At 48.9% G+C, this 27,983-nt stretch overlaps 1 protein-coding gene across 3 annotated transcripts; it reads left to right on the top strand.

Annotated features, from left to right (window-relative positions):
• Positions 1-1,271: 1,271 nt before the first annotated feature.
• ETV3 (ets variant 3) lies at positions 1,272-12,857 on the top strand. 3 transcript variants are annotated; one of them, XM_012658933.1, is made up of 5 exons: positions 1,272-1,546; positions 3,485-3,543; positions 4,133-4,370; positions 5,643-5,758; positions 11,307-12,857. In XM_012658933.1, the coding sequence occupies exons 2-5, from the start codon at positions 3,498-3,500 to the stop codon at positions 12,443-12,445; spliced, it is 1,539 nt and encodes a 512-aa protein (XP_012514387.1). In that variant the 5' UTR covers positions 1,272-1,546; positions 3,485-3,497; the 3' UTR covers positions 12,446-12,857. The 3 variants fall into 3 exon arrangements, with proteins under 3 accessions (XP_012514387.1, XP_012514390.1, XP_012514389.1); XM_012658935.1 differs by having other exon boundaries at positions 1,523-1,546; positions 3,488-3,543; positions 11,307-12,458; XM_012658936.1 differs by lacking the exon at positions 11,307-12,857 and having other exon boundaries at positions 1,463-1,546; positions 5,643-6,729.
• The last annotated feature ends 15,126 nt before the right edge of the window (positions 12,858-27,983 follow it).

Here is a 27,983-nt window from a genome sequence, read left to right on the forward strand (position 1 = left end):
CAAAACGGGAAGCCAACTTTTGTAACAATTAATGTTGATATTTCCATGTTCTAAGTGGAAGAAGGGATGAAAAGGTGTTTTTCTGTCAACCAGGCTGGAGTGCAGTGGCACCATCATAGCTCGCAAAGACTCTAACTCCTGGGCTCAAGCAATCCTCCTGCCTCAGCCTCCAGAGTAACTAGAACTGCAGGCGTGCCACCACGCCTTAAATTTTTTGTAGAGGTGGGGTCTTGCCTTGATGCCCAGGCTGGTCACAAACTCCTGGCCTCAAGCTATCCTAGGCCTACCAAAGCGCTGGGATTACAGGTGTGAGTCACCTCTCCTGGCCTGAGAAGGTGTTATTAGAGCAATGGTACAAAACAAAGTTTTGAACCATTTGATTAAAATTGATCTCCAATTCTCTTTCAATCCCATCTCCCCCTTCACCTCTTCACACTTATTTAATTCCAATTTATTTAACCTTTACTGATCCCCACTCCTTCCTTTCTTCTGCCTCTGGAGTGAAACCAGGCCTGGACACCACTCAGATTTACCGGGGTTGCGGGGAGGCGGTGGAGATAAAGTTGAAATGCTATGAGATCCTTTATCGTTAATGAGCCTAAAAAGAAAGGCGGGAGGGAATGCTTTGGACAAGGTATTTGTCATTGCTCGAGCAGAGACAAAAGGAAAAGGAAAAAGGGGAGATACGTTTGAATGACTTAAGGAGAAGACTTGCAGACTGCTTGGATTGAGACAGATTAAAACTAAATGCAGAGGGACAGGGATAAGCAGGGAAGCGGTCATACTCTCAGTCTTTACAGAGAGGAAATGCCAAAGCAATGTGCTTTAGAGAAAGCCTCGCAGCTTCTTTTATACGTCTATCAAAGATCCTTTTCTTAGAAGCCTGAAGTCTGCGGGTCCTCTCTTCCCATTGTGAGGGTTCCCCTCTCTAGGCGGTCCCAGGGCTGGTTTTTGCAGAAACAGGGGCCTCCTCTCTGCAGATGGGGGCGTACCCCGGAGTCCTGGGTCCTTCCTGCGCGGGGCAAAGGGGAGTGCGAGGTCCCCTTCCGCGGCAGGTGGGCGCCCCCGGCGCAGCACCTCGCCCCGCGGACCCGGTACCGCAGCACAGCGCCGGCCTGGCGTAGGAAGCGCGCGGAGGCCCAGCGCCCCCTCGTGCCGCGTCACCCCTCAGAGTCCGGCGGACCCAAGCCCAGCAGCCGAGGCTGGCCGCCCGCCCGCCGCGAGCGTGCGTAACGTGCCCCCGCAGCGTGACGCATGCGCCGTGTCGGGGCGGATGCGCGGGATGCGCCGCGGGAGGAGCGCGCAGGGGGCGGAGTGCGGGAGGAAGTCGGCGTCTGCTGAAAGGAGAAAGGAGAGGGAGACGCGGCTGGGTGCGGCGAGGTGAGGCTGGGAGCCGACGGGAGGGCGCCTCCTCCTCCCCGCCCTTTCTGCTGAGGATGGAAGTGACGAAAGCAACCGAGGAGGTCACTTCCTGCTGGGGTGGATGAGGAGGAGCCGGAGACGCCGCGGAGGAGACCGGACCGAAGGCTGACCGTGCCGGGGAGAGGTGAGTCCCGGCCTTGCCGTGGCGGTAGGGCCCCTCTGGGCCGGACCCCAGACCCCGGCGGAGACGGCGTCTCTGGGGTCCGGGCGGCTCGCCCGGCTGCGTACCAACCCAGCCGGGCCTCACCCAGCGCGGGGGGCGGGGGAGGTAGGGGGCCCCGTGTCTGGGGGGCGACAGGGACTCAGGGCAGCGTTCGTGCGATGGCTCCGCGGAGCCCCGAGGCCACGGGGTAAGGGAAGCCTGGCCAGGAGGCGAGTGGAAAGGCGGCTCTGAGGGCTGTGGAAGCCGATACCGGGAGCTGCTTCAGGAGATCGCACGCCACACTGTGCATGCCCCACTTTTTGGGGAATGGTCGTGATCTGAGGAAGGACAGGGGACCTGAGGTTTGCAGAGATGAGACGAGTGGCTCCACTCGGACGGAGTGTCTTCGTAGTGAATTTGTGAAAGGCATGCAGAGGCGCCTCCTGAGGAAGGGGGGCGCGTTGTGGGGAAAAGCGAGGAACGGGAGTGTCAAGAGAGGTCTTCCTGGTCAGGTCATCGTTGCAACGGGATTTGGACCTCAGTCGTGCTGGTTGAAGGGCATTCCTGTGGCAGGGTAAAGGCCCCGCGATCCGACAGAGCAGTCTAGGAGTTAGAGTCCAGGGCAGCTTCCTGGAGCCATGGGGAAATTAGTGTTTTTCCTCCCTCATTGTCACTGGGATAGGAGAGGAAGCTCCTGCCTCAGTCCTGGTGCCTTGTTATTGTATATCTTGTTTGTGTATTTCTGCGTTCCTTGTCTGTTTGTTTTTTTCCTTCCTTTACCGTATTTATCTTGTTCTCGGCCTCTGGTGGCTTTATAGACTGAAACTTGCTGGTTTCCTTAATGTGTATAGTGAGAAAAAAATTTAAAGGATCTAGAGGAATCTTAGGTTAGAAGAAATTTACAAGATTAGGAATTTGTCCCCACCCTGGGGCCACTGAGGCACCTACATTCCCTCCAGACTTCTGGCAATGTGGGTGCTAAGGGCCTGTCATCTACACTGAAGAACAATGAGGGTAGATCTGCCCTCTCCCGCCCCCATGTCCCTCTGGCAGTCTCACCTCTCGCTCCTTTTTTCTAAAGAATTGACTGACTCAAAGCTGCCTGCTGCTAGGAACAGGAAATTTATTGAGGAACTGTAAATCTGGATGGAATGAATTTAGATCTCAGCAAGACTCCCTCCACTCGTTGGCCAGAAGGTCCTCAGAAATGCTTGCTCTTTTTCCCTTCCTGTTAAAGGAAGAAAATGTAAAATTTTTCTCAAAAAGACCTTTGAAAGTGTGTGTGTGTTCGCGCGTTTCTTGTATTGAGTAACTGCACATATGGTGTGTTTACTTCCTGTATCCCAGGGTATTTTTCAAGGGGGAGGGGGCAGTTTCTGACTGGGAGGAGTTTTCCTTCTCCCATCTCACATAATTCAGTAAAATAAATCAAAATCAGATGTTCATTCTTGAGTGGAAATCAGATGGATTTAGATTTTTTTCACCTTTTAAGCTGGTACATCTGGGTGAACTCAGGCTTGTGTATCTTGGCATCTGGGCTTGTCTAGTAATAGAAGACAAACTGTTTGACTTGTTTTGGCTGCCTTTTTGGACCCGTTTCACTGTACCCGTCTTTTTTTTTTTTTTAAACATTCGAAGGGTTGGTCAGGAGGAAGAAAGCAAATATTAAAGACAGTGTTTACGCTCTGTGGTTTAAAGTCAGGTGAGAGATAATTACGGCTTTTGAAGCTGATGACCTGAGGCCCATCATTTGATGACTTAGGGATTAGCAGTTTGGAGGTGACATGTTTGAAAGAAAGAGGGTTGCATGAGGAAGGAAAGACAGGGAAAGGAAGTTTGAGAAAAGGCTGCGCTAGAAAACCTTGGGAGGATAATAAATAAATAGCATCTTAAAGTAATTGTGTGGCTTGTGTCTCTCAGCAGGAGGGTGAAAATGAAAGCAGGCTGTAGCATCGTGGAAAAGCCAGAAGGAGGTGGAGGTGAGCAAAAGCTGATCATCTCTGATGTACCTGCAGTGTCCCTCAGTGATTCCTGTTCTCTTCACTTGTGCTCTGTTCTCAAATGCCTGACCATGACTGACGGTGGATACTGCGGGGACAGTTGTAGGCTTGTTTCCTGCAGATGTATATTTAACATGTCTGGTCACCACACCCACATCCCAAGCTTTAGTCTCTTCCCTGTTAGAGACACAGTTCCAACTTTGGGGGTAAAGAGTTTTCAGCTGTATTTTCCTGAAACATTGGTTACTCTTTCTTGTTTTTTTGCTTTGGAACTTTCATGCCCTCATAGAAAGTAGGTGTGTGATTTAGTAATGTATGAAAGGGTAAGAGATTAGGACACCTGGGTGCTGCTGCCCAACTCTGTTAGATTTAATGATTGCTACAGGGATAGGTAACTTCCCTGCTTTCCTCTCCCCTGCTGGGGTTAGTCCAAGCTGACTGAAAGGGTGTTTATGGCATGTTTGCAGAGCACTTTAGAGTTTCTGACCAATGGAATGTAGAGATGGGGGTGCTGGTATGCATGTACCTAGCTCCTGACTACCTTGATCTTGCCCTTTTCACATTAAAGGCTATCAGTTTCCTGACTGGGCCTACAAAACAGAGTCATCTCCGGGCTCCCGGCAGATCCAGCTGTGGCACTTCATCCTGGAGCTGCTGCAGAAGGAAGAGTTCCGCCATGTCATCGCCTGGCAGCAGGGAGAGTACGGGGAGTTTGTCATCAAGGATCCAGATGAGGTGGCCCGCCTCTGGGGCCGCAGGAAATGCAAACCACAGATGAATTATGACAAGCTGAGCCGGGCCCTCAGGTAAGGGAAAGTATTCCCAAATCTGTGGTGTTAATAGATTGGAAGGAGACTAAGCAGTTCAGTGAATGTTAGATGAAAAGGGTATCAGGTGATAAGAGACTACACTATCTTAGTGAATAATGTGTGGCTTTAAAGTGGGAGTAGAAGAGCTGTTGAATCTGAGTAGCACAGGCACAGGAGGAGAAAAGGCATATCTTTGGTTATATGTAGGAGGGAATTCCAATGTGGCTGGCACTGGATTCTGACAGACAGCCGATTTTGCTCTGTAGTGGGCGAGAGTGTATGGTGAAACATGGATTAGAGCTCATTTATAATCCAGAGGATTCGTTTAGACTTCCCTATTGGGAATCTGTTAGAATTTCTGTTCTTTGGGCTCCCCTGGAAGAAACTAGGAAAGCGTGAAGCAAGCTCACAAGGGGAGGGCTCACTGAATGGCACTGACCTATCTATTCAGGAACTATATCTGTGAGCTCAGTTGTCAGTCCATAGGTTGCTCCAACATGTCTAAAGACTGATGACTGCAAGTTTTCTCAGGTTCTCTTTTCCCCTTGTCAGTCTTTAAATTTCATAACCCTTTATAAAGCCCTCAAGGTGCCAGAAGGCAGTTTATGACCTGTGTTACTGAATAGATACAAGGCTAAAGGTTTCAGGTACAGTGAAGTTTTCCTGCCTTTCTTCACGCTTAGTGATCCTGAATGTAAAATTTGTACGGTAGCTTTGCTGGAGCCTCTCATAGTCCTTTGACTCTTTGAAAGGGAAGGAGGCCACACTGGCTGCTCTTTTCCAGATCAGTGTATGCCATTGTTTGACTTGCCACCATAAAACAGTCCTACATTCCTTTGTCTATGCCTCCAGAGGAACCACATCAGGGCTCCCAAGAGATTTGTCTACTCCTACCTAGGCAAGACAGAAAAGAGAAAGTAGGCAGTGACATATAGTGGAACAAGAAGGAAATGAACGATAGAATTGAAATTGTAGACAGATGAAGAAGAAGGGTGATCGGGGTTGGGATAGGTGTTCAGAATCTTAAAGTGAGGTGGTTTTTGTAAAGCTCTAGCCAAAGACTGGAGCTTAGTTGAAAATTGAATGAGAAATGTAAGCTGTTAGATCTCCCAGCTCTAACCTGAGGGCCAGGCTGCAAAAGAATGGTAGTGATGTTTGTAAGTAATACTTAGAGCAAGAATTGTTGGTCTTAGTGGTTACCTAAGTATATGAAGAGCTGTCAATAGCTACAGGATAAATTGACATGTATTCCTTTTTTTTTTTATACAGATACTATTACAACAAGAGGATCCTGCATAAAACAAAAGGGAAAAGGTTTACTTATAAATTTAACTTCAACAAGCTGGTGATGCCCAACTACCCATTCATCAACATTCGGTCAAGTGGTAAGATGCAAACTCTCTTGGTGGGGAATGACTTTTGAGTTGAAAAGGATTTTTAAAACCCAAATCTAAGACATGGCTTGTTTAAGGAGATTTCAGAAACACTAAAGTAATATGATCCCTTAGATTGCCTCAGTGTTCTTATTCAAGTCTTCTCATTCATCTCATAAAGAGTACTAGGCTATGCGGTATCAAGATAGATTTGTTTGGTTTATTTGTTTGGTTCCTTTTTCTGAGTATTATTTGTAATCTCCTAGATATTATCACACTATCCTGTTTAGGAATGATATTTCATAGGTTTGTGTTAATCTTTAAGTTCAGGACTCAGTTTTAACACCCTGCCCAATAGCTCTTTCATAGATGGGAACCTGTTTCTACAAACACTTCCGATTTTCTATGAAACTACCAAGCTCTCCCTTATCAAGTGAATATCATCAAAACCACAGCATCCTTGATCAGAGAAGGGGAGGTTTATATGTTTGCACTGAGAAGCAGTGTCTTTGATCTGCACCAGCAAATCCTCAGAGAACAAGACTCTGGGGTTACTTGACCTTCTCTCCTTTTAAGTGCAACAGGGCTTCCCCTCTTGGCTCTCAGCTTTATAGCTTTCCATCACAGCTCCTCATAGAAGTTTGAAGCTTTTCTCTTGATGCAGAAGGCAGACTCTTAAAAGATTTTGTTGCTGTTATGTGTGGTTTTTGTTTGTGGGGATTTTTTAGATGCAAATCATACCCCTACCCAAAAAAATAAAGACCTTCTTCATCTTTGGGATATGTGTTCGAAGACCCTCACTGGATCCTCAAACCACAGATAGTACCTTACTCCATATATACTATGTTTTTTTTCTATACATACGTACCTGTGATAAAGTTTAATTTATAATTAGGCACAGTGAGATTAACAATAACTAGTAATAAAATAGAACAGTTATAGCAATATACCATAATAAAAGTTATGTGAATGTGGTCTCTTTCTTTCTCAAAATATCTTATTTTACTATGCTTACGTATTTTCAGACCTCTGAGGGTAACTAAAACAGTGGAAAGCAAAACCGACGCCTCGAATAAGGGAAGACTACTATAGTTTGTATTTAACTATTTTCTGACCAGGCCATCGGTACTCTCTTTTTGGCCTTGTATGTTAAGGCAAAGAGAGCTGATCGCAGTTCTGCACTAATACAACTTCTCAGAGAAAAATGGATGAAACCTGAAAAATTAGAGCGGGGGTGTGGCTGAGAGAATATAATGTTGAGATCCATTGCAGATATGTAATTACCGCACACAACAAGTTAGGGCAGTTTTAGCTTGACTGTGCTATCATTACAGTTCCATCTCTCTTTCTGTAACCACTCCCTCCTGTCCCTGGGGCATGCATTTAAAAAAAAAAAGTGGTATTGGAATGCATCTCTCTAATTACAACCTGTTTTCTTTCCTTGTGCCTGAGGGAGAGGCGTTAGGAAATCAAACCTGTTCTAGCCACTGGAATCTTGTTTCCTCTATTTCTCACCCTTGCTCCTTCCCTGTGTACATTTCTTTTAGGCATACTTTTTGGTTGCTCACATCCCCTAGACACAACTGTAAAGAACTGGAGTCATTAGTTTATAGAGAACTTTTACCCAAATAGGCCAAACGTTGTTTAAGGTTAACTTTGTGATGACAAAGGAATGTAACATTTATTGAACATGTACTTAATGGAGGTACTTTTGCTTAGTGGTTTTGTGAATTATTCAACTCTTCTAGCCCATAAAATGTATGTCTTGATATCCACATTTTACAAATGATAAAATTAAAGATGAGGGCCAGGCGCAGTGGCTCATACCTATAATCTACTCTGGGAGGTGAGACAGGAGAATCCCTTGAGGTCAGGAGTTCGAGGCCAGCCTGAGCAAGAGTGAGACCCTGTCTCTACTAAAAATAGAAAAATTAGGTGTTGTGGTACGTGCCTGTAGTCCCAGCTACTTGGGAGGCTGAGGCAGGGAGATCACTTGAGCCCAGGAGTTTGAGGTTGCTGTAAGCTAGGCTAACACCATGGCACTCTAGCCCTGGCAACAAAGTGAGACTCTCCCAAAAAAAAAAAATTAAGGATGAGGACAACAAAGTTAAAGACGGATTAGGGTGGGTTGACTGGTTATCCGTTGAAGTTTCTTAGGAGAGAATTCCTGAGAGATTGAGCTATTGAAATCCAGCTCTTATTTAATAGATCATACATTTCTCTTCTGGATTGGGATTCATTCATTTGTCCAACAGATAATGTGTTAAGCTCTAAAGACCAAAAAAAAAAAAATTATGGGGAGTTCTTTCCCTCAAGGAACTTAAGGTTTAGCAAGAGAGATAAGATATACTAGGTTTGATACAATGTGAAGTGTGATAAGTGCTCTAAGAAGTAGAGGTATGTGGATTTAGATCCTGGAGGCCAAAGAGATCGTTTCCACAAGAGGTAGGGTCGTAGAGTTGGGCTATTCTGGTCTGTGTATTTTTTAAAATAAGGCAATACGTGGTTGATTGTAACATAACCAAATAATAAAGAGGTTTATAGAGTAAAAAGGTAAATATTTTTTTCCCCATTCCCCATAATCCTACTCACTGTTAACAATTTAGGGTACTTAACATTTAGGCAATATTGAAAGTACTTGTATGTACAGTATTTCATTTTTATCATTAAAAACATCCTATAAAATACACTAAATATATCTTAATATTTCCTTGTATTTGCATAAGAAACACTGGAAAGATACAAAAGATACTAGTAAAAACAGTTACCTGTTAAGGGATGAGGGCAGGACAGATCAGATCAAGGATGGACTTCAGGCATCTCAGTCTATGCCTCCCTACTGCCACCCACCCCTACCCTGGTTTTTTACTTTTATTTTGGAAAACTTCAAACCTACAGAAAAATTGGGAGAAAAAAACTAGTGAACACCCGTATATCCTTTATCTAGATTCACTAGTGGTTAATATTGTTGCCACATTTGCTTTATCTCTTTCTATTTATATGTACTTTTTAAATCTTTTGAGATTAAGTTGCAGACATCATGACATTTCACCCCTGTGTACTTCAGCTTGTATTTCTCAGGAACAAGGACATTCTCCTCCATAACCACAGTAACATTATCACACCCAAAAAGTTCAGCACACAATAGTGTAATACTATTATATATCATATGGTCCATATTTGAATGATACATGTCTTTTTAAGTTTTGATTTTGAACCATGATTATTATCAAATAAAAAAAAATTTTTTTTTTTTAACAGCCACATGCAATTTGCTATGTACCAGTACTATTCTAAGGGCTTTACAAATGTTAACTCTTTTACTCCTCATAACATTAGGATTGGTCCTATTCTTACCTATTTTTACAGATAAGGAAACTGGGGCACAGAGAGGTAAGTTGTCCAGAGGCACACAACTAATGAGTGATATGACCAGGATTTAAACCTATGCAAAGACCTTATTATTTCCATTTTGCCAGAAGGGGTCAAAGATTCCAGTTTGTTACTTGTACTAGGCTACAAGGTAGAACGTGCCAGAACTGAGATTCAGACCCAGATTTTCCAACCCTACTACTCAAATTTCATGGTAGCTTCATGGAGGTGATCATCTTCCAAAGCAATTCGTGCTTTCTTTTTTTTTTTTTTTTTTTTTTTTTTTTTTTTTTTTTTTTTTTTTTTTTTTTTTTTTTGAGACAGTCTCACTTTGTTGCCTAGGCTAGCTAGAGTGAGTTCCATGGCATCACCCTAGCTCACAGCAACCTCAAACTCCAGGGCTCAAGTGATCTCCTGCCTCAGCCTCCCAAGTAGCTGGGACTACAGGCGTGTGCCACCACACCCGGCTAATTATTTTGTTTCTATTTTTAGTTGACTGGCTAATTTTTTTCCTATTTGTTTAGTAGAGACGGGGTCTCACTCTGGTCAGGGTGGTCTCGAACTCCTGACCTCAAGCAATCCTCCTGCCTCGGCCTCCCATAGTGCTAGGATTACAGACGTGAGATACTGCGCCCAGCCTCATACTTTTCTTTTTTAACCACAAACTTTTCTTTTTAAACAAAATCTTAAATTTGCTATCTTCATATATAAAAAGTAAGGCTACTCTAGTTAGTCAGAGGTATGGGGCCAGAATGCTACCTTGCCACCAGTGCTCCCAGTCTCACCTTCCTTTGCTCCAACTAAATGCATTTGGAAAATGCTATTAATGATTATGTCTCCTTCTTATAGATGTACAGTATACTTTAGCATGTGTAAAGACTGAAATATCCCCTAGTTGTTTCTTACCCATTCATTTATTTTAATTGATTTAATCAAGCATTTCTGAACTGCTTAAGAAACAGGACTTTTCTCTTCCCCTGCACATTATACTTAAACTTATTCTGTCCTTCAGAATACATAGAAGTGGTTTTTTGCTTTTGAGTAGATGTGCTCTTAAGAAAAAGTTAAGATCCAAAAGAATAAAAGAGGGTGGAATTTTAGCTACTGTAATAAGCCAGTAGAAGAGATACTTTTGGCCTGGGATCCTCTTGGCTCTACTCAAATCATTTGCAAGGTCATCCATCTGTTTTTCCTAATTGTAAGATTAAATCAGTGGCTTCAAAAGAAAAAAAAAGTCCTGCAGAGCAATTTTCTATGGAACATCAGTTTGGGAAGTGCCGCTCTGGCACAGTGTTACTCAGTCACATGTACCTAGAAAGCTACAATCTTGCACATACCAGTAGACTACAAAATCATATCAGAGGATGACTCTGTTATACCAAGAATAGAAGATGAGAGCTATTTGGGACCAATTTCTAACCACACTCTATCCTATGCACCTTTTTTATTTCCTCTTCTAGATCATCATACTTTCTTATTTTAGTTTTTCCTGTTCTTCTCTGTTTTTTCCTTCTCCCTTCTCATCTCTGCCTTAGGGCATAAAGAGCCCTCTTGACATGTATCATCGGCATACATGCTGCTGACACCTCCCAGGAAACTCACAGGGTCCCTGAGGCCTCAGATGAAATACCTTTCCCATGCCTTCTTTATCAGAAGGACCTTCAGGGGAAGTTGAGAACTTGGGAGCCTGTAAAGTTGATGTGGTTAGCACAGTGAATGAAAATAAGAAAAGACTTTGCAAAACTGAAAATTGAGACAGGTGATAGGTACGTAGTATTTAAAATTGCAGAGGAGAAGGCGCTTGTACCATTCATTCATTCAACAATATTTATTGAGCACCTACTAACTGTTAAGCTCTGAACTGCTGGGAATACCATTGTGAATAATAGGAAGTCCCTGCCTTGTGGAGTTTATGTTTTAGAATATAGATAAGCAAGGAAATGATATTTCAGACAGTAAGGAATATTGTCAAGAAAGTAAAGTTAGAGGCTAGAGAAAGATGGCAGCTAAATTGAGTTGAAGCAGCTGAGCAGCAGTTACTAGGAAAATGGAGAACTGTGGGATTTAGTCCAGTTGGAATGTTTGTTTCCTGTTGATACTAAACATTTTGTACTTTAGCATAAGTAAAAGTAGTGATAATAAATGACCAGACCTCTAACGTAGTCTTTCGTCTTTTCCACCATCACAGGTGTGGTTCCTCAGAGTGCGCCACCAGTGCCAACAGCCTCTTCCCGGTTCCATTTCCCACCTCTGGACACCCATTCTCCAACCAGTGATATGCAGCCGGGGCGGTTCTCTGCTAGTTCCCTAACTACTAGCCAGGAGTCCAGTAATGGCACTGATAGGAAGGCGGAGCTTTCAGAGCTAGAGGATGGCTCAGCCACTGACTGGCACCGGGGTATGGATCACATATCCTCCCGGAACGCTGTCAGTGGCGGAGGGATCGGCCATCAGAAACGCAAGCCTGACATAATGCTTCCTCTGTTCACCAGGCCGGGGATGTACCCTGACCCCCACAGTCCCTTCGCTGTCTCTCCAATCCCTGGCCGTGGAGGTGTCCTTAATGTCCCCATTTCGCCAGCCCTCTCCCTGACGCCCACCATCTTCTCCTATAGCCCATCACCAGGCCTGAGCCCCTTCACCAGCAGCAGTTGCTTCTCCTTCAACCCTGAGGAAATGAAACACTACCTTCATTCTCAAGCCTGTTCTGTGTTCAACTACCATCTGAGTCCTCGGACTTTTCCCCGTTACCCAGGGCTCATGGTCCCGCCACTGCAGTGCCAAATGCATCCTGAGGAGTCAGCTCAGTTTTCTATCAAGCTGCAGCCCCCACCGGTTGGGCGGAAGAACCGGGAGAGGGTCGAGAGCAATGAGGAATCGGCACCTGTTGCCGCACCTACCATGGCTCCTGTCCCTCCAAGAATTAAAGTGGAGCCTGCCTCCGAAAAGGATCCGGAGAGCCTCAGGCAGTCGGCACGAGAGAAGGAGGAGCACGCTCAAGAAGAGGGGGGCACTGTGCCGAGCAGGACCATAGAAGAAGGAAAAGGCACCATCTTTGCCCGCCCCACTGCACCGCCCATCTGGCCGCCTGTGCCCATTAGCAGCCCAAGCGAAGAACCCCTGGAGGTGACTGAAGACAGCGAGGACAGGTCTGGCAAAGAGCCCAGTGCACCTGAGAAGAAGGAAGATGCCCTGATGCCCCCCAAGCTTCGGTTGAAGCGGCGCTGGAATGATGACCCTGAGGCCCGAGAGCTGAGCAAGAATGGCAAGTTCCTCTGGAACGGGTCAGGACCCCGGGGCTTGGCGACAGCAGCTGCTGATGCTTAGAACTGGAAGTGGATTTGGAGCTGTTTATACTATAATCAAATACATACATGTATTTATGTAGCAAGATTTCAGGGTGGGGGGGAGGGAGTTAGACCGGGCTGATCATTCTAGGGGCATAGACTTGTTATTTTTATGTTTTGGGGATGGGATCGGGTATCTTCTGTTGTAAATTAGGTGGGATATGAACACTTTTTTTTTCCTGGTGAGTAGGACACAGGGAGGGTATTGAACTGAAAGGAGAAGGAGCCTCTTTCCTGTTGAGGCTTACACTTTCTGACAAACAGACTCCTAAAGGGCCAAGATACTTTTTGGTCCCATGATAGTTCAGGTTCCAGACTTCTTTCTTTTCTATTGTATTTATATATGGAAAGCCATTAATGAGTTTATTATGCTCCAAGAGATATACATAAAAGGGAAAAGGGCATGATTGGGAGGTTGAGCAGTGAGAGATCATTGATAATAAGTATTTTGCCTGAAATGTTTCTTTATAATTATTTCAGGGGAGGAATAAGATAATCTCAGTCTTACTGGGGTGGGGGTGGGGGTCGTTCAGATGTTGCTCTTTCTCTTTTTTCCTTTTTTCTTGTTGTTTGGCATTTTTTCTTTTCTGTTTTAAAAAAAAATGTTTTCAGGAAACAGGAGCGTACTGCCAGTTAGAGTGGGGCTGGGAAGGCACAGGAGCTGGCCACCTCTCAGCCGCATGGTTGAGACAGGAAGCCCTGCTGTGAGTTTCTTGGACTTTTCACCTACTTCACCTATTAAGAAGCCATGAGGAGTTGTAAACTCTTGTTCAGGGAAGAAAGAAGAGGGCAGGAGGAAGGAACCCAATGCCTTTAAAAACAAAACAAAAAAATCTTCATTTTTCCTTTTCCATTGTGGGTTTGGGGAGCCAAACCAAAGTGTGACTGTGAGCAAGTTCACTGAGAGGCATGACAACATTGTTGAAGATGTCTTTCCATTATGTCTGATTCTTTTATTTTCTTAAGTCAAGCCTTAACTATGGACACACTTTAAGATGATACGGGTCTGTCAGCATAAACCTGTAAAAGGGCACGGACAGCTTTTCAGAAAATCCAGGAATGTTGAGACATGGTTAAATTTCTAGCTGATATTTAGTCATTCCCTCTTGGTGTTGGGATGGGTAACAAAAAGGCAGGATTATGGGAGTTAAGGGCAGATGGTACCTGGCAATGCAGAAGGTAGCTGGGGGTACAAGTGGATGTTTGTTGAGACTGAAGAAAGAGGTGGAAAGAAGACACACAAAGCAACCAGATGCCCAAAGCCTGGTGTGAATGAAAAAGTTGGTGTCTGTCTCGTGGTGTTGCGATTCTTGCTAATACCCATTTGCCTGGATCGTTCTGATTCTCATGTCATGCTCAATTGACTGTCCTAGATGAGACTCCAGTTTACAGGCAGTGAGGAATTGTTTCTTTATGGGAAGTTCCCTTTCAGCAACTTCAAAGGAACAGGAAAGTATTGATCTTGGACTAGGGGAAGAGAGAAACAGCAGCTCACTTCCTGTGTGTGCCTATGTAGTGTGTGTAGATACTTGACTGTGGCTCAGATCCGCAGGGCAGCAGGGAGAGAAGAAATAACTCAGTATCTGATGGGAGCAAGGGGTGGCACAGGGATGGTGTCTAGGAATTGGAGAACTCCCTGACTCCACCTTAGCTTAAGCGAACTCTATATACTGAGTACCATTTGACGGTTGTCTTTTAATGGTGGGGGGTGTTTTTTCTTCTTTAGACTGTAGTGCTTACATGAGAGAGGGGCTCAGAAAAGGTTAGAGCAGGTGAGTGAGACAGTCGATAGCCTGGTATGACTTGAGTCCAAGGTATTATTTCTTGACAAGCATCCTCCCCTATTTGATTCAGATTCCATGAGTGACTTGTCTTTCTTCAAGAAAGGGACTGCGAGAGTGGTCCCTAGCAACTCAGGCTTTGGTCAGGCTGCAAAGGGCTCCTCTTTCAGGCTGCCTTTGGTGGTTGTGTTTTTGTCAGTTTCTTTCTCTGCACCTCGACTTACCTCTGAATCAGAGAAGCAAGCCCAGCAGGTAGGGGAGGGTTCTCTGCTTGGTGTTGCCTGATCTAACCAGGGAGGCTGGCTGGCCACCCACTGTCTGCTAGAGGGGAGGGCCAGCGGTGTTGGTATGAACTCAGGAATAGAAACACGAGGCCTTTAAAATAAGAGAGAGAGAAAAATCCATGATGCATACCTGTAACCCCCTAGAACCCAAGTGCCAGAATTAATTCCTAGATGCTGCTTCTGTTTGAAAAAGTCACTGCTTTTACACTTGAAAAAACACACACTCGGAAAATGTTCAACTCCATGAATAATGTTTTTTGGCTTTAAGAAATTGTTTGGTGTTTAACTGTTTCCTTTGATTGCCATTCCACCAGTAAATTGTTGGTTGATCTGCACTGCACACTGGGGTTGGGTTGGGGGGTGGGGGGGTGGGGCTTAAACAGAGCCGAACTTGGGCTTGCTCAGGAAGTGGACCAGGGAATGTGGAGGTCATTGATATTTCCTGGGGCAAAGGAGTGGGAAGTACTTTTTCTCCCACCAGCCCATTCCTGGCAGCACCTGTCACCAGCCTGGTAGAAAGCCAGCCCTTTCTCTTCTGTGAGCATCTCATCACTGTCCAACAGCAGGTGGAAAAAAGGGGGACAAAAACCAGACCTATTCTTCTCCCCCATTTTTTTCCAAATTTTGCTGTGCCAAATGTTTAAAACTTTGCAAATATAGATCTACTGAAATTTCATTAATCAAGAACTGGTTCATGTAAACAGTTTGCTTTTTTAGCTATAGAAAACAGTAGAGATCTCTTAAGGGCATCCAGCCTCGCTGAGCTCACCTTTTTTTCTGAAGAATGGGTAGGAGTGAAATACAAACAATTCACCAAGTCTGTTCACTCTAATTTTCAAGCTGCACTGCATTAAACCCAACTCACTAATACAGGGAATTTTTGCACCCTAGTCCTCCATGGGCCAAGAAACTTTCAGAAGCATTAAAAAAAATAGTTGAAGTATATCACTTCTCACCAAATGGGCAGAGTCAGTTGGCTGTTTGTCCCTTGTTTCTTTATTTATTCCATAATTATGTTTGTGCTTTTCATTTTGTAAACAGTTATGGAACATGCATTTTTATTTTGTTTTAAAAGAAAAACTTTGATTCAGTCTTTCAAGACCTGTTCCATTTTGGATTTCTTCGGGGAAAAAAAAGTTACCAGTTAATTTGTTTTGAAATATTTAGGCATCCTTTGAGTTATAAAATTGTGATGCAGGGATTTGTGAATGAAACATTCACATGTGAAAGAACATTCACTAGTTATCCGCTTAAGCAGAATAAAGTGTGTATATGTACATAAAATGTAAGTAATCTTAACTCCATTGTGCAGTGCCTTTTAGATGTTCCGCTTTCTATAAAGTCTTCAAATTTTTGCATATATATTATATATATGATGTAATGTTATAGAAATATATGTATAATATACATATTTTTTTTCCAGGGGTATCTGATAGCTCTGTATTTTGTTATGGAAGTTGAAAGAAAAAAAGTATTTTACCTCAGAAATTAAAGTTAAATAAAAAAAAAATGCTTTTAAGTAATGTTTGCTGAGTGTTGGTTTTGTTGTTCATCGTACACTATGCCAGGGTGGTCTTGCCAGAGGATTCGCCAAGCCCACGCTAGCTCACTCTGCCCCCACACTTCTTTATTCCTATTGTGCAGGTACCCACATCGTGACGAAGTAGGTCTCCTAACAGTTTTGGAGATTGTTTCCTCGAGTGAATGACTGCTGCCAGATAAAGGAAACTGAAGCCAGAGACTAGTGTTAGGTGGAAATTTCTTTCTCAAGATTTTTGTGAGGATTCATTAAGAGTACGTGTCGAAGCCAGACACAAAAGACCACACGTTGCCTGATTCCGTTCATATGACATGTCTAGAACAGGCAAATCCATAGAGACAAAATAAGATTAGTGGTTGCCAGGGCAAGTGGGGAGTGATCAGCAGAAACCAGGGCCTTCCCCACCCGCCTGCCCAAGAGTCCAGCTGAGCCAGTGCCTAGTATTTCCCAGTAGAGAACAAGAATCCAGAGGGGTTGGTTCTCAGTGGGGTATTGAATAATATAACACACGTTAAGAAAAATCACGCCAGCCAGGAATCTCATTTCCCTCACGTGAGACAGGCAAAGTGACTGCGAAGGTCCCAACATGCCAAAGGTTAATTTGACCTCTACTAAAGGGTCCTGTGAGTAGTTCAGGAAGGTTGGAATGGAGTGGTGAGGGGTGCAGCCGAAGAGGCACACAGGGATGGATGAGGAAGGGTCTTAGAAGACACCTAAAGAGTTTGCCTTGTACTCCAGCACTGCCATCCCCAATATTTCACGAAAGAGTTCGGGCTTGGCCAGTGAGGATCATTGAAGGCATAGCCCTAAGAAACTACCCTATCAAATTAATCTCTGCTCGAGAACACGCAGCTCATGTAGGTGAGAAAAAGGAAAGTGGCAGGGGCTGACTGGTAACCCCATGTCACAAAGCTGGGAATGTGCCTGGATGAGACCCTCCTGCTGGGAAAGCCTCCTGCTTCCCTCCCCTCCTCATTGCTGAAAGCAAAAGGAGACTTGTTTTACAAACAAACTTGCACGTAGTTTGGAGATCAGGATCCCAGCCATCTGGTTCTGCCAGTTTAAGTGGACCTTTCAGTGCTTAGAATTGGATGGTGATTATTCGAATTCTGAGCAAAGAGGGGAAGGAGTGATGATGAGCATAGGGGAAAGAAATGAGGAAAGAGATAGGGCCTAGGGGGTGAGAACACTGGTGACAGTGAGAGGACAAGAGGAAAAGGTAAGCCTCGGAGCCCTTCATAGAGTGTTAGTAAGGAATAAAGCCTTCGATGGCTGCCCATTATTTCCCTGTTGTAGTTTGGAAGGCCCGTCATAATCTGGCCCCTGCTTCCCTTCCAGCCTCATCCTTCACCATGCCCGTGGGGGACACACTCCCCCACCCTACTCAAAGCCTAAGCTGCAACCATAACAGCCATCGTGAATAGAGCAGTTACCATGTGCCAGGCATTTTTAAGGACTGACTTGTATTAACTCATGTAATCTTCATGATAACTCTGAAATAGGCGCTGTGTTTGTTCCCATTTTGTTGAGGAGAACACTGAGTCTTAGAGAAGCCAACTGGCATGACCAGCATTCAAGTCCCAGTACCTGTGCTCTTCAACCACTCTGCTGCAAGGTCTCTCGGCCACGCTAAACAAACTACCAATCTGGTGAGTCCCACTCTGCCTGGAACACCCTCTGTCCTCCACCTCACCCACACAATTATATCTTACCATTCACCGTTCAACTCAGATGTCATCATCTCCAGGCCGTTCCTGGCAGGTCAGGGGCACTCCTGTGTTGTATCCCAGCCCTCACCACACTGTTTTGTCATTGCGCTGCTTGTCTGGCTTTTCACGGGACAGTCAAGAAGCCCCGAGCCAGCATAGGGTTCGATTTATCTCCCTTTCTCCAGTGTCTAGCACACGGCCTGCAGCCTGAGGAACTGGGTGAGTGTTTGCTGAACAAATGAATAACAAGAAACATGAAGAAGGTGTGACTGTGAAGATGCAAGTTTGGAATACGAGGACGGCAAAGCGAGCTGGGGAGTGACACTTCTGTGTACAGCGTCAGGCTTCCAGGCCCCGGGGTCAGGCCGCCTGCCTAAGGAGCTGAGCTTTGCCGCCCCTGTTCTAGCAATAACCTTCCCCTTCCAGGACCCTGCTTCTGCAATCATCCCCGTCTCCTCTGTCTTCAGGCTCCCGCCTTGCCTTCTTTCTACAGCTGTGCTCCCCTTTCCTTCCTTCAAACCTGTCTCCCCTCAGGATACACACGGGACACATTGCTGGGTATTTATTTACTCAAATACAAGGTAGGCAAGAGAAAAATGAACTGCAATCATGGAGAACCCTCCCCCTATGGGTGCTCCCCTGGCCTCCCAGTTTCTAAGACACCTATGGTTCTAAAGAGCCCCACCTGGGGTTTTCCCTTTCTGCCCGCTCTCCCAGGATTCAGGCAGACTCACTAATTCCAGCTTCGCTCACCCAGACTTCTCGTCCGTCCGAAAAAGCAGACAGTGTTGGGGGACGGGGGCAGGAGGGCAGCGGAAAGCCCCCGAGAAGGCCTGCTGTCTCCAACGGGCCCCTGCTCCTCTCCTCCCCCAGCAGCCGCCAGGGAGACACTCTGGGACTGGCCCCTGTCCCACAGTACCCCCCTGCCATTTTACTGGCTATGAGACCTTGGGCAGGCTATGGAACCTCTCTGTGCCTCAGTTTCTCTGCTTTAGACGGTGTTGTGAGGATTAAGTGATACACATAAAGCACTCAGTGACGTGACCAAGATGTTTATGTGAGGTCCCACTCTATCATCGTGGTCACGGCGCTCTGCGGGGCTTTGTGCCTCTGTACCCACTTTTTCACAGATACGCCGTCCCTGTTTTACAGAGGAGCAAGTGAAGCCCAGCGGGGGTGAGCTGTGCTAGTGATTCCAGCCGAGGTCTCCTGACTCCAGATCACGTACTTGCCCTCTGCCTTGCATCTCTGAGGCATGGATGAAAACCCTTCTTCCTCCCCTCCCAGCATCTAAGAATCAGACATGTAGAGTTGACTGGGGGGCGGGGGCGGGGAGGTGTCAGCCCCAAGTGTTTCTTCAGGAGTCGGGCCAGTGTCCCAATCTGGAGTACTGAGACCTTGGCAAGAGCCCAGGGGAGAGGGAGCGAGCTCCTGTGTGCCGGCCCAGGGCAGGGCCTCAGCTCCTGTCAAACAGGCTCCAGGGTCGCTGCAAGGATGGCCAGAGGAGGAAAGAGCAAAGGTCAAAGTCTTCCCAGACGCAGGGCAGCCTTCAGTAAGGCCTTGACTGACGGTGGAGCCTGGGCCTAGGCTAATGGGAGGGGCCTCCCACCCTCACCGTCTCCAGACCCCTGGCTCCAGGACCTGGCGATCCCGTGTGGAAAACAATGGAGAGGGAGCCATAAACCCCTCGGACGCAGCCCAGGCAGTGGGAAGTGCAGGTCGCAGGCCCAGCAGGAGCAGGCACCCTCGTCCCAGCCCTGGCAGGTCGCTGCCTCCACCCGACCTTCAACCCAAAGCCCGGCCTAGGAGACAGTCCACGCCTTACAATCTGGGTCCCAGAGAGCTAAGGGCCAGCGAGGGAGGAAGTCACTGTCCTCTCACCTGGAGTTCCACAGGGCCTCACCTGTAGAGGTGGACCTGGAGGGGAGGGAGGTCAGACGGACCCCTCGCTCCAGGCGGCAGAGGTCAGCACCAGATTCTCACTGCAGGGGAGGGACAGTTACAGAGTGTCATCGCGGCCACTTTCTGTTTTCCCCGGGTCTCCTCAAAGAGTAGCACAAAGAGGTGAGGGGGAGGGCAGTCATCATCTGATGACTGTTCTGAGATTTAATGTCCTCTTTGTATTACTTTTGCCCCCTCAATAACTAACTGGAAGGAAGGGGAGGGGAAACTGAGGCATACAGGCATCGACCTATCTTCAGAATAAAATGGGTACAGGAAGTTTGTTTTTATTCTCCCACTTGTAGCCCGGCTGGAAAACATCTTTATCTACACATGTTAAAATTTTGCCCCTCCTGACCAACTCCTCCCACCCCGCCATGTTGGAAATAACAAGGAACGTTTGTATGTTCTTGTCACTTAACATGCATTAACTTGTTTGATCCACAAAATTACCTTCTTTGGAGAGTACTATTATTATCCCCATTTTGCAGATGGAGAAAACAGAGGCCAACACAGCTAGTAAGTAACCAGCCAGGACTCACCCAGGGTTGCTGACTGCACAATCCACGTCGACTTTCAAACAGCTTTCTGCCTCCCGGCTGTGATGCGGGCAGCATAGAAGGAGGCGTTGGCGGATTGAGTTGCTTTAAAGAGGCCCCTGATTTCTCTAAGGGAACCTTGTAGAATCGCTGCCTGTCTGAGCTCCCCTGAAATGACCTCGAGGCCCAGAGGGGGAGAGTCATACACCCGGTCAGTCATTCATTCATGAAACGAACATTTGCTGAATGTCTGCTGGGCGCGGGGCTGTGTTCTGGGAGACACGAGAGGTCCCTGCTGTCTAGGAGCTCACGGCTTCGTGGGGCAGACAATGAACTGAAATGCAAGGCACGCTGCGGCAAGGTAGCGATAGTCATTCATTTATTCAACTAATGTTTCCCGAGTGCCTTGTCCTGTGATTACAAAGTCAAATCAGCAACACTCCTGACCAGCCAGGAGCTTCCGGTCCAGCGGCGACAGAAGACAGGCATAAATCAGAAGGCTCCGATCCTGAGCTCCTTCCACATGCCACAGCCTTGCTTTTCATCCCCTGGCAACCTGTCATTTTTCTGGTCACCACAGAATTGTCAGTATTGACTTGAGCCAGCAGGAACTCAGGTGTTCCAACAATGCAGGGGAAGTCCTCACTCCCAACCACCCCGCTTCTGAAAAAGCCGCAGCCCCAAGATCCCCTTCTAAACACACACAGTCCTCAGGTGGACCAGTGCTCTTCACTGTCAGCCCTGTCACCTTTGGATCAGCAGGAACCAGGGCCTGCTCCCAGCCCCCTGCTGAGAGTGCAGCTCAACCTGTGCCTAGCATAGCACCGGTGCTTCCTCAATGGAGTGATTGTGTCACCAATAACAGGCGCAGCTCCCTCTCCAGTCAAGTCTGGCTGGTGGGGGAAGACTTGGTCCTTGCAAACCTAGTTCTTGTCCTGGCAACAGGGTGAGACCACCTCCCCGCACCTGCCCCCAGCTGGCCTGAGCTGTAGCCCCCAGGGTGTGGGTGGGGCAGGGCCTGGAGAGGGAGAGGAGGCATCCACCCAGAAGGGCTATTGAGAGAGTGGGATCAGCCTGGGAAGAAGGAGAGGGAAGGGAGTGGGGAGAGGAGGTGGAGCGGGAGTCTGGGGGCGGGGTGGCAGCCTGAGCACAGATTGGGGGCCGGGAGAGGTAGGGGTATACTTTTAGGCGGAGGTAGAGGCTGAGATGGAAGGCAGACTTAGAGATGAAGTCCCAAGGAGGTGGGCGGGAGGACTGGAACAGGTGGAAGAGCAGGGGCGGGCGGTGGATGGGCAGGGGAGTGGAGCTGAGAGCAGGGAGCACCCCCGGCCTCCTGCCCATGGTATTGATCTGCTAGATTACTCAATTTCACCCGTATTGATCAGGTAATTGCTTTATCTCGGTTCTCATTTGAGCTCTGCATTCTCCTGGCTTCCCCGCCTCTCTCCCTCTTGTTTTTTCCTAGCAACCTGACACAGGGCTCCTTAACACAGAATCTATATATATATATAAAATGCGGTTAGCCTGCTCTGGATTGGTGTTTGGGGAAGAGGAAGGGAGTGGGATGGAGTGAGGGGGAGACCGGCCTCCTCTGGGAGCCCCTGAGTTCTCCTTTTCCAAGAAATTCCTCCCGGCTCCAGACAGTGGAAATGCCTGCCCAGGTTCTTGGAGGCCCAGAAAAGAGCAGGGGAAACAGAATCCAGGGGTGACCTCAAACCCCAGAGGTCTAGAGCCTCAACCTGCCTCTTCTCACCAGGCCCTAGCCTGCTCCCCCAGCTCCTAGGCCAGACTTTTGGACATCTCTCCAGGAAGGCTTCACAGCCCTGCCTCCATCCCTCTTGCTCTCTTGGGGGCTCTGAAACTATGCGCCTTGCAGCTGGCCCCTGCTTCTCCGGCTGTGCGTGGGTCCTTCCTGCCCACCTTCCTCCCATGCTCCCCACTTAACCATGCTCCCTGCTAGTGCTCAGGCCACATGCCAGAGCAACCAGGGCCCCAGCCCAGGTGTGGAGGCTGCAGGACCAGGGGAAGTGCCCGGCTGGAGCCATGTCCCTCCTAGCCACACTCTGGGTCCCTGGCACCCTGGAATTCCCTGCCCAAATGACAGAGCCGCATCCAGGAGCACACAGGCCTCTGGCCGGGGGCGTCCTCCCGATCAGGGCTATGGGGAGCAGTTGGCCCTTTGCACTCCTGCACAGGCACCAGGAAAAATCAGGAGTGGGCCAAGGTACAAAGATTTTCAGCACTGGAACTCTGTTCTCAAAACTTCTGAGAACTCAGTTTATAAAACAGAGAAAAGCCTTGAGTGACCCCCAGAGAAAGTTTAAATTTTCACGGCTATGCCAACCCCTCAAACTCCTGGAAGGCTCCAAAGGGTCAACGTCGGGGCAATTTGAAAAACACTGCATGGAGACAAAACAGTAGGGGACAGCAGAGGCTGGAGGCCCCTCAGCTGGAGCCAGGTTGTGTCTGACTTTCCGGAGACTTCTGCGGGAATGAGAGTTGCCAGGTGGGCGGTGCTCACCTGTGAGGCCCAGTGCAGGAGACTGCAGAGAAGACAGGAGCAGGCAGGAGCAGGGGGCTGGGGCTGAGAGAAGGAACAGCTGGGGAACTCGAGAGACCCCTTTCACAACCACCTCCTGAGAGGAGGACAGCTAAAGGACTCAGGGGCAGGGGGGCAAAGCTACGAATTTAGTCAAAAACATTTCCTGAACAACCGTTGCATGCCAGGCACTGAGACGGGGCTTGGGAATCCATGGGGAACACAATGGATAAGGCTCAGACCCTCCTGGTGGAGTTCAGAGACTCCAGGAGATTGTCAACCAGCTCTCCCTCCCCAAAGGCCTCCTGAGCTCCACCCAACCCATGCCCATCACCCATTTAGGCCTGCTCTGTCCCCTCCGAGGGAGGGAGCCTAACAGGCAGGGGGCTGGGGGAGACTCAAGCCAGGCATCCTCCTCACACTCTACAGTGAGCGAGACCCATCTCTTTTTTTTTTTCAAGACAGGTTCTTGCTCTGTTATCCAAGCTAGAGTACAGTGGCCCAATTATAGCTCACTGCAGCCTCCAGCCCCTGGGCTCAAGCAATCCTCCCATCTCAGCCTCCAAAGTAGCTGGGACTATAAATGCTTACCACCACACCTGGCTAATTTTTTCATTTTTTTGTAGAGACAGGATCTCGCTACATTGCCCAAGCTGGTCTCAAACTCCTGGCCTCAAGCAATCTTCCCACCTCGGCCTCCCAAAGTGCTGGAATTACAGGCATGAGCCACCGCACCCAGCCAGAGTCCCATCTCTGAGCCATGCTGTCATCCTCATCCAGTGAGGAGGCAGAGAGAGCAGCATGGGGTATGCAGGAGGGTGGGGACCCCCCGGGCTCCTCCATCTGAGTGTACCGGCAGTGAACAGGCAAGCATGAGCCACGAGCAGCCACGGCAGGCAAGCATTCTCTCTCTCTGCCACAGCCCCCCACCCCAGGGCCCAGCACAACTCTCCTCTGCAATTTTCCAGAGCCAGGGACAACCCACCCCTTTCCCTCCTGAATTAGTTTCCAGAGTCCCCCTCTGTGCCCTGGGGAAGTTCCTCCTTTGGTCTAACTAGCATTCCTTCTACTGCTCCCACAGCCTTTTTCTTGTAGTTCCTCCTCCATTCACATGCCTCCGCCTTTCCATCTTCTCCTTCAACTCTCCCACCCCACCTTTCTCCCATCCTCCCCTCCCTGACACCTGCACTGCCATTCACTTCGGCCTCCTCATATCCAGGCCTGGAAGTACACTGACCCACTGTCCCATTTTTCTGGGACTGTCCCAATTTGAGCACTGAAAGTCCTACATCTGGGGAACCTCTTAGTTCCAGGCAAAGCAGCACTGTGGAGCACCCTACCTGGAAGTTAGGACACTGCCTGAGGTCCAGCTCAAGGAGCAGGGTTTTGGTGCCAGAACTGAGAGGCCAGCAGCATTTTCCCACATGTACAGGGAGACAAAGACAGGCACAACCACGCATACACACACACACACACACACCACACAGTCTCCAAAACAAAGCACAGCCCACACAGCCAGAACAGACACCCACAGAAACACGGACCCACACACTCCGATTCACACACAGATAAGCCCAGACTCACACACCCACACTCCCAGACCTAGGTGTGCATGGACACAGACAGGCACACAGTACACCAGCAACACACCCTGGAAACACAAAAGCTGACACAGACACCTACGCACAAAAATACATGGTCGCAGAGACAGACATCCCCAGAGAAAGGCACGCTCCTTGCACAATTCCTCCGCAGCACACAGACGCGGATCTGCTAACAGGGACAGAGAGACACACATTCAGACACCCACGCAGAGACGTCTTCCTATAGACCCGGGGGACAAGTCGCCTTCCCCTGGGCCCACACCCACAGATTCCAGAGTTTTTCCTGTTCTGCCTTGGAAATACCCACAGGTCTGGGAGGCGGCCCGGCCCCTCCTCACCGGCGGAGAGAAGGAAGAAGCCGGCCCAGGCTGAAGGTTTCAGAGTGCAGACGGTGGACCCTGGCCCGGTGCCTGGGCTCCGTGCCAGCGCTGGGGACAGCTCCAGGAGCAGCCTCTCTGGGGCGGGGGTCAGGGGTGGGAAGCCCTCACTCCCTCTCGCGGGGTCGGCCGGCGGGGGCCGAGAAGTGTGAGTGAAATGGGTTTATTACTGGGAGTCTGTTGCCTCGATTGGTATCGATCCCCACATGTCACCTTCCATTGCCGCTAATGGGACATGAAGAGTCTCCACCGACACCGCAGCCACGGGGCCGGGCCGCACGCTGGCTCGGCCTCCCTGCCCGCCCTCCCCCAGCCCCGCTGGCTGCGGCATTGCGCCTCAGCCCCACTCCTCTGCGCCTCTCCTCCTCCCTCCCCTCCTCGACGCCTCCTCTTCCTCTCCTTCCTCTTCTTTGTCTCCTTGAGTCCTATTTCCTCCTCCTCCAAATTTACCTGGCACCTCCTTTCCTGTTCCCCTTTCTGGGCGCCCCCCAGGCATGTACTCCTCTATGCAGGAGTGCCCCTTTTCCTTCCCTCCCCCAGTCCCATCTCAGCCCTGTCCCTCTGCTGGGGGTGCACTGGGCCGCGGGATGCCAGGGAACAAGCAGGTAGGAGTGACCCCTCTTTCTCCGACAGCCAGCGAGGAGTGCTTATTAAGGGGTATTCTTCTGTCACAGCTGGACCGGGCAGACAGACCCTCCTGGAACCAGCCAGCTCCCCCAAACTTCACTCCACTGGCTGCTATGACCCTGGGCCCAATTCCTGGCAGAAGGGCGGGGAGCGAGCGGAGAAGAGATGGCCTTGTTTCCTTGGCTCTTCCTCTTCCTCAGGGAAGGGAGGGCACCGCTTCCTCAACTGCACCCACCTGGCAACCCCACTCCCTGTGCCGCCCCTGCAGAAGCCCTCCCGAAGGTCCGATCCCATCCCGGTGTATTCTGGTCCTGTCCATTTTCAGGTCAGATAGTTACAAAGGCACACTGAGGCCGGAGAGAACCCATTCGGGGTGGGAGGGTCTTCATACAGAGTCCATAGGCTCTGAATTTAGTCTGTCCTGCTGCATACTCAAGTGTGAAAAAAATCACTAACTAGAACGGGAAAATTCTACTTAAGGCTCAAACAGTGCATGCTTTGGTTTACTCCTGTGAGAGACACTCTACCTGCGTGAGTCCCTGCCACCAAGCCCTGGGGGCCGGCGGGGAGCGGAGGAGAGGGGGCGGTTCCCACTCCCTCCCTGACCCTCCCTGGGCCCAGTGGGTGCTGAGAGACACCCAGAGCCAGCTCTAAGCCCCCAGGTGGGAAGGGCCACCTCCTGCCCCACTCCTGTCTTCAGACAGAGAGGGCTCCACTCCCACCCCACCTGGCCCAGACCCCATGATTGGGTCACTGTGTCGGGGGAGTTGAGAGTCCTAGAAATGAAGCCGTGCATTTTGAAGGCAGCTGAAAGTGTGTTGAGCCTGCCTGTTGGGAGTCGGGGTGTTGGACTGGCTAGAGTGCGGGGAGCTGGTTTGGGCACGGGGCGCCTTTTCGTTTATTCCCTTATTAATCACCAATAGAGCGGCCCCCACCTCCAGGCACTGTTCCAGGCACTAGGATGCACTCAGAGAGGCTAGTCATCGAGAAGGGTCTTGAGTTGGTCAGGAGACCTTCCACCCCCACCACCCAAAGGGCGCTGGGCCATTTGCGTATATTAATATTTGGGGCAAGGAGCAGGGGAGGCTCAGCTTGCCTCCCTAGAAGCCAATGTCTGAGTTAGGGCCCAACCTCCACGCCCTGCCTGGTCTACAGGGGCCAGGGTCTGGAGTGTGAATGGGACAGAAAGTGGGGGACGGGTGGGGAGAACTGCTTTCATCAGGTTTCCCCGAAGAGGAGAGGAAGTGGGTTGGGGCAGCGTCTGGAGCGGCAGAGGAGAAGGGGTGAAAACCCCACTGGGAAGCAGCTGCTCTGCTGCTCACAGGACTTGAAGTCAGCCACAGGAGGGACTTCGCTGGGAGCTGGGACGGTGGCAAGACGTGGGACAGCACAAGAGCCTTGAGCTTCCCTGTCTGGAGGTCCTGCAGGCATTACCCCCCCAGGAGAGCCGATGGAGGCAGGAGGTGGTCCGAGTAACCCCAGGGGGTCCAGGGCCTGGGCCTACCGGGTCCCTGTGCTCACGCTTCAGCTCTGCTCCGGCCCCTTGTTGAACAGGCCCTCCCTGAAGGGGAGGGGAAGAGCAGTTCTTCCTAACGGAGTCCTCCTTGGCCTTGGCAGCTTCCCGCTCCTAACTCAAAGGATCCTGAAACTATTAGTGAAGGAGAGGGGATGGGGTAAGGTAAGCACGGGGCAGGACCAGCTCTCTAAAGGAGGAACACCAATGACACCCCAGAGAAACACCCAGGATACCGCGTCTTGGCTGTAACCTCAGTCTTCCTTGCTGTAGATCTCTGTCCTCTATGGAGATCAAATCTGCCTGGTCCTTGCTGACACTCCTCCCCCTCTCCCTGCATCCAACTCCCTGGAACAGTGTTCTATACCGTCCCTCCCTTTGCATCCCCTTTCCTCCTTGCTCTCATGGGCCCAGAGCCCTGTCCTCCCTGCCTCCTCCCCACCAGGACCCTCTCTTCGTGGCCCCCAGCTCCTGTCTCTTCCATCAATCAGCCTCTCTCTCACCTTTCCATCATGTTAGCTTCGGTTGATTTAACCAGAAAACAACCCCCAGAATTTAATTCCATGGCCCTCCATTCCCATCTCGATCAGCTCAGGTTGCGAGGGGCTGTGTATCGTGGGGGGGCAGGTGTAGGGGGAAACTTGGCCTCTCAGAGTCAGGGGTAAAAAAAAAGAAAATCATATCGATTCCTGCAATGACATCCATCAATCTTCTCCTCCCTGCTAGGGATCGGGGAGATTGGACACAGGCCCGACAGGCTCCAGGGTCACTTGGTCTCCAGGACTTTAAAGACAGAGGCTCTGGTCTTTGGCATCCACCCTCCTCCAGTTTCTCCTGAAAAACCTCTCCTGACGTCAGTTACCTAAGTCCTCTGTCCCCTCCCCAGGACATCCTGGAATCTTACTCCTTATCTTGTTCCCACTGTTTCCTTAGCAGGCTATCTGATGCCCCTGTAGTCACTTTCTCCTGGCTAGCTTAGCCCTTAGTTGGAAGTTCTTCCTGCTGTCTAACTTCAAGTCATATTAATAATGAAAAGGCGAAATCATTTTCTAGAGCTCTAAGAG

This window comes from Propithecus coquereli, unplaced genomic scaffold (genome assembly GCF_000956105.1).
Source record: "Propithecus coquereli isolate 6110/MARCELLA unplaced genomic scaffold, Pcoq_1.0 Scaffold59, whole genome shotgun sequence".
In the NCBI taxonomy this organism is placed as follows: Eukaryota; Metazoa; Chordata; class Mammalia; order Primates; family Indriidae; genus Propithecus; species Propithecus coquereli.

Coding starts and splice junctions, on each gene's coding strand:
- ETV3 (XM_012658933.1), top strand. CDS start 3,498: ATGAAAGCAGGCTGTAGCATCGTGGAAAAGCCAGAAGGAGGTGGAG. Junction 3,544..4,132: donor AAAGCCAGAAGGAGGTGGAG/GTGAGCAAAAGC, acceptor TTCACATTAAAG/GCTATCAGTTTCCTGACTGG. Junction 5,759..11,306: donor CATCAACATTCGGTCAAGTG/GTAAGATGCAAA, acceptor CCACCATCACAG/GTGTGGTTCCTCAGAGTGCG.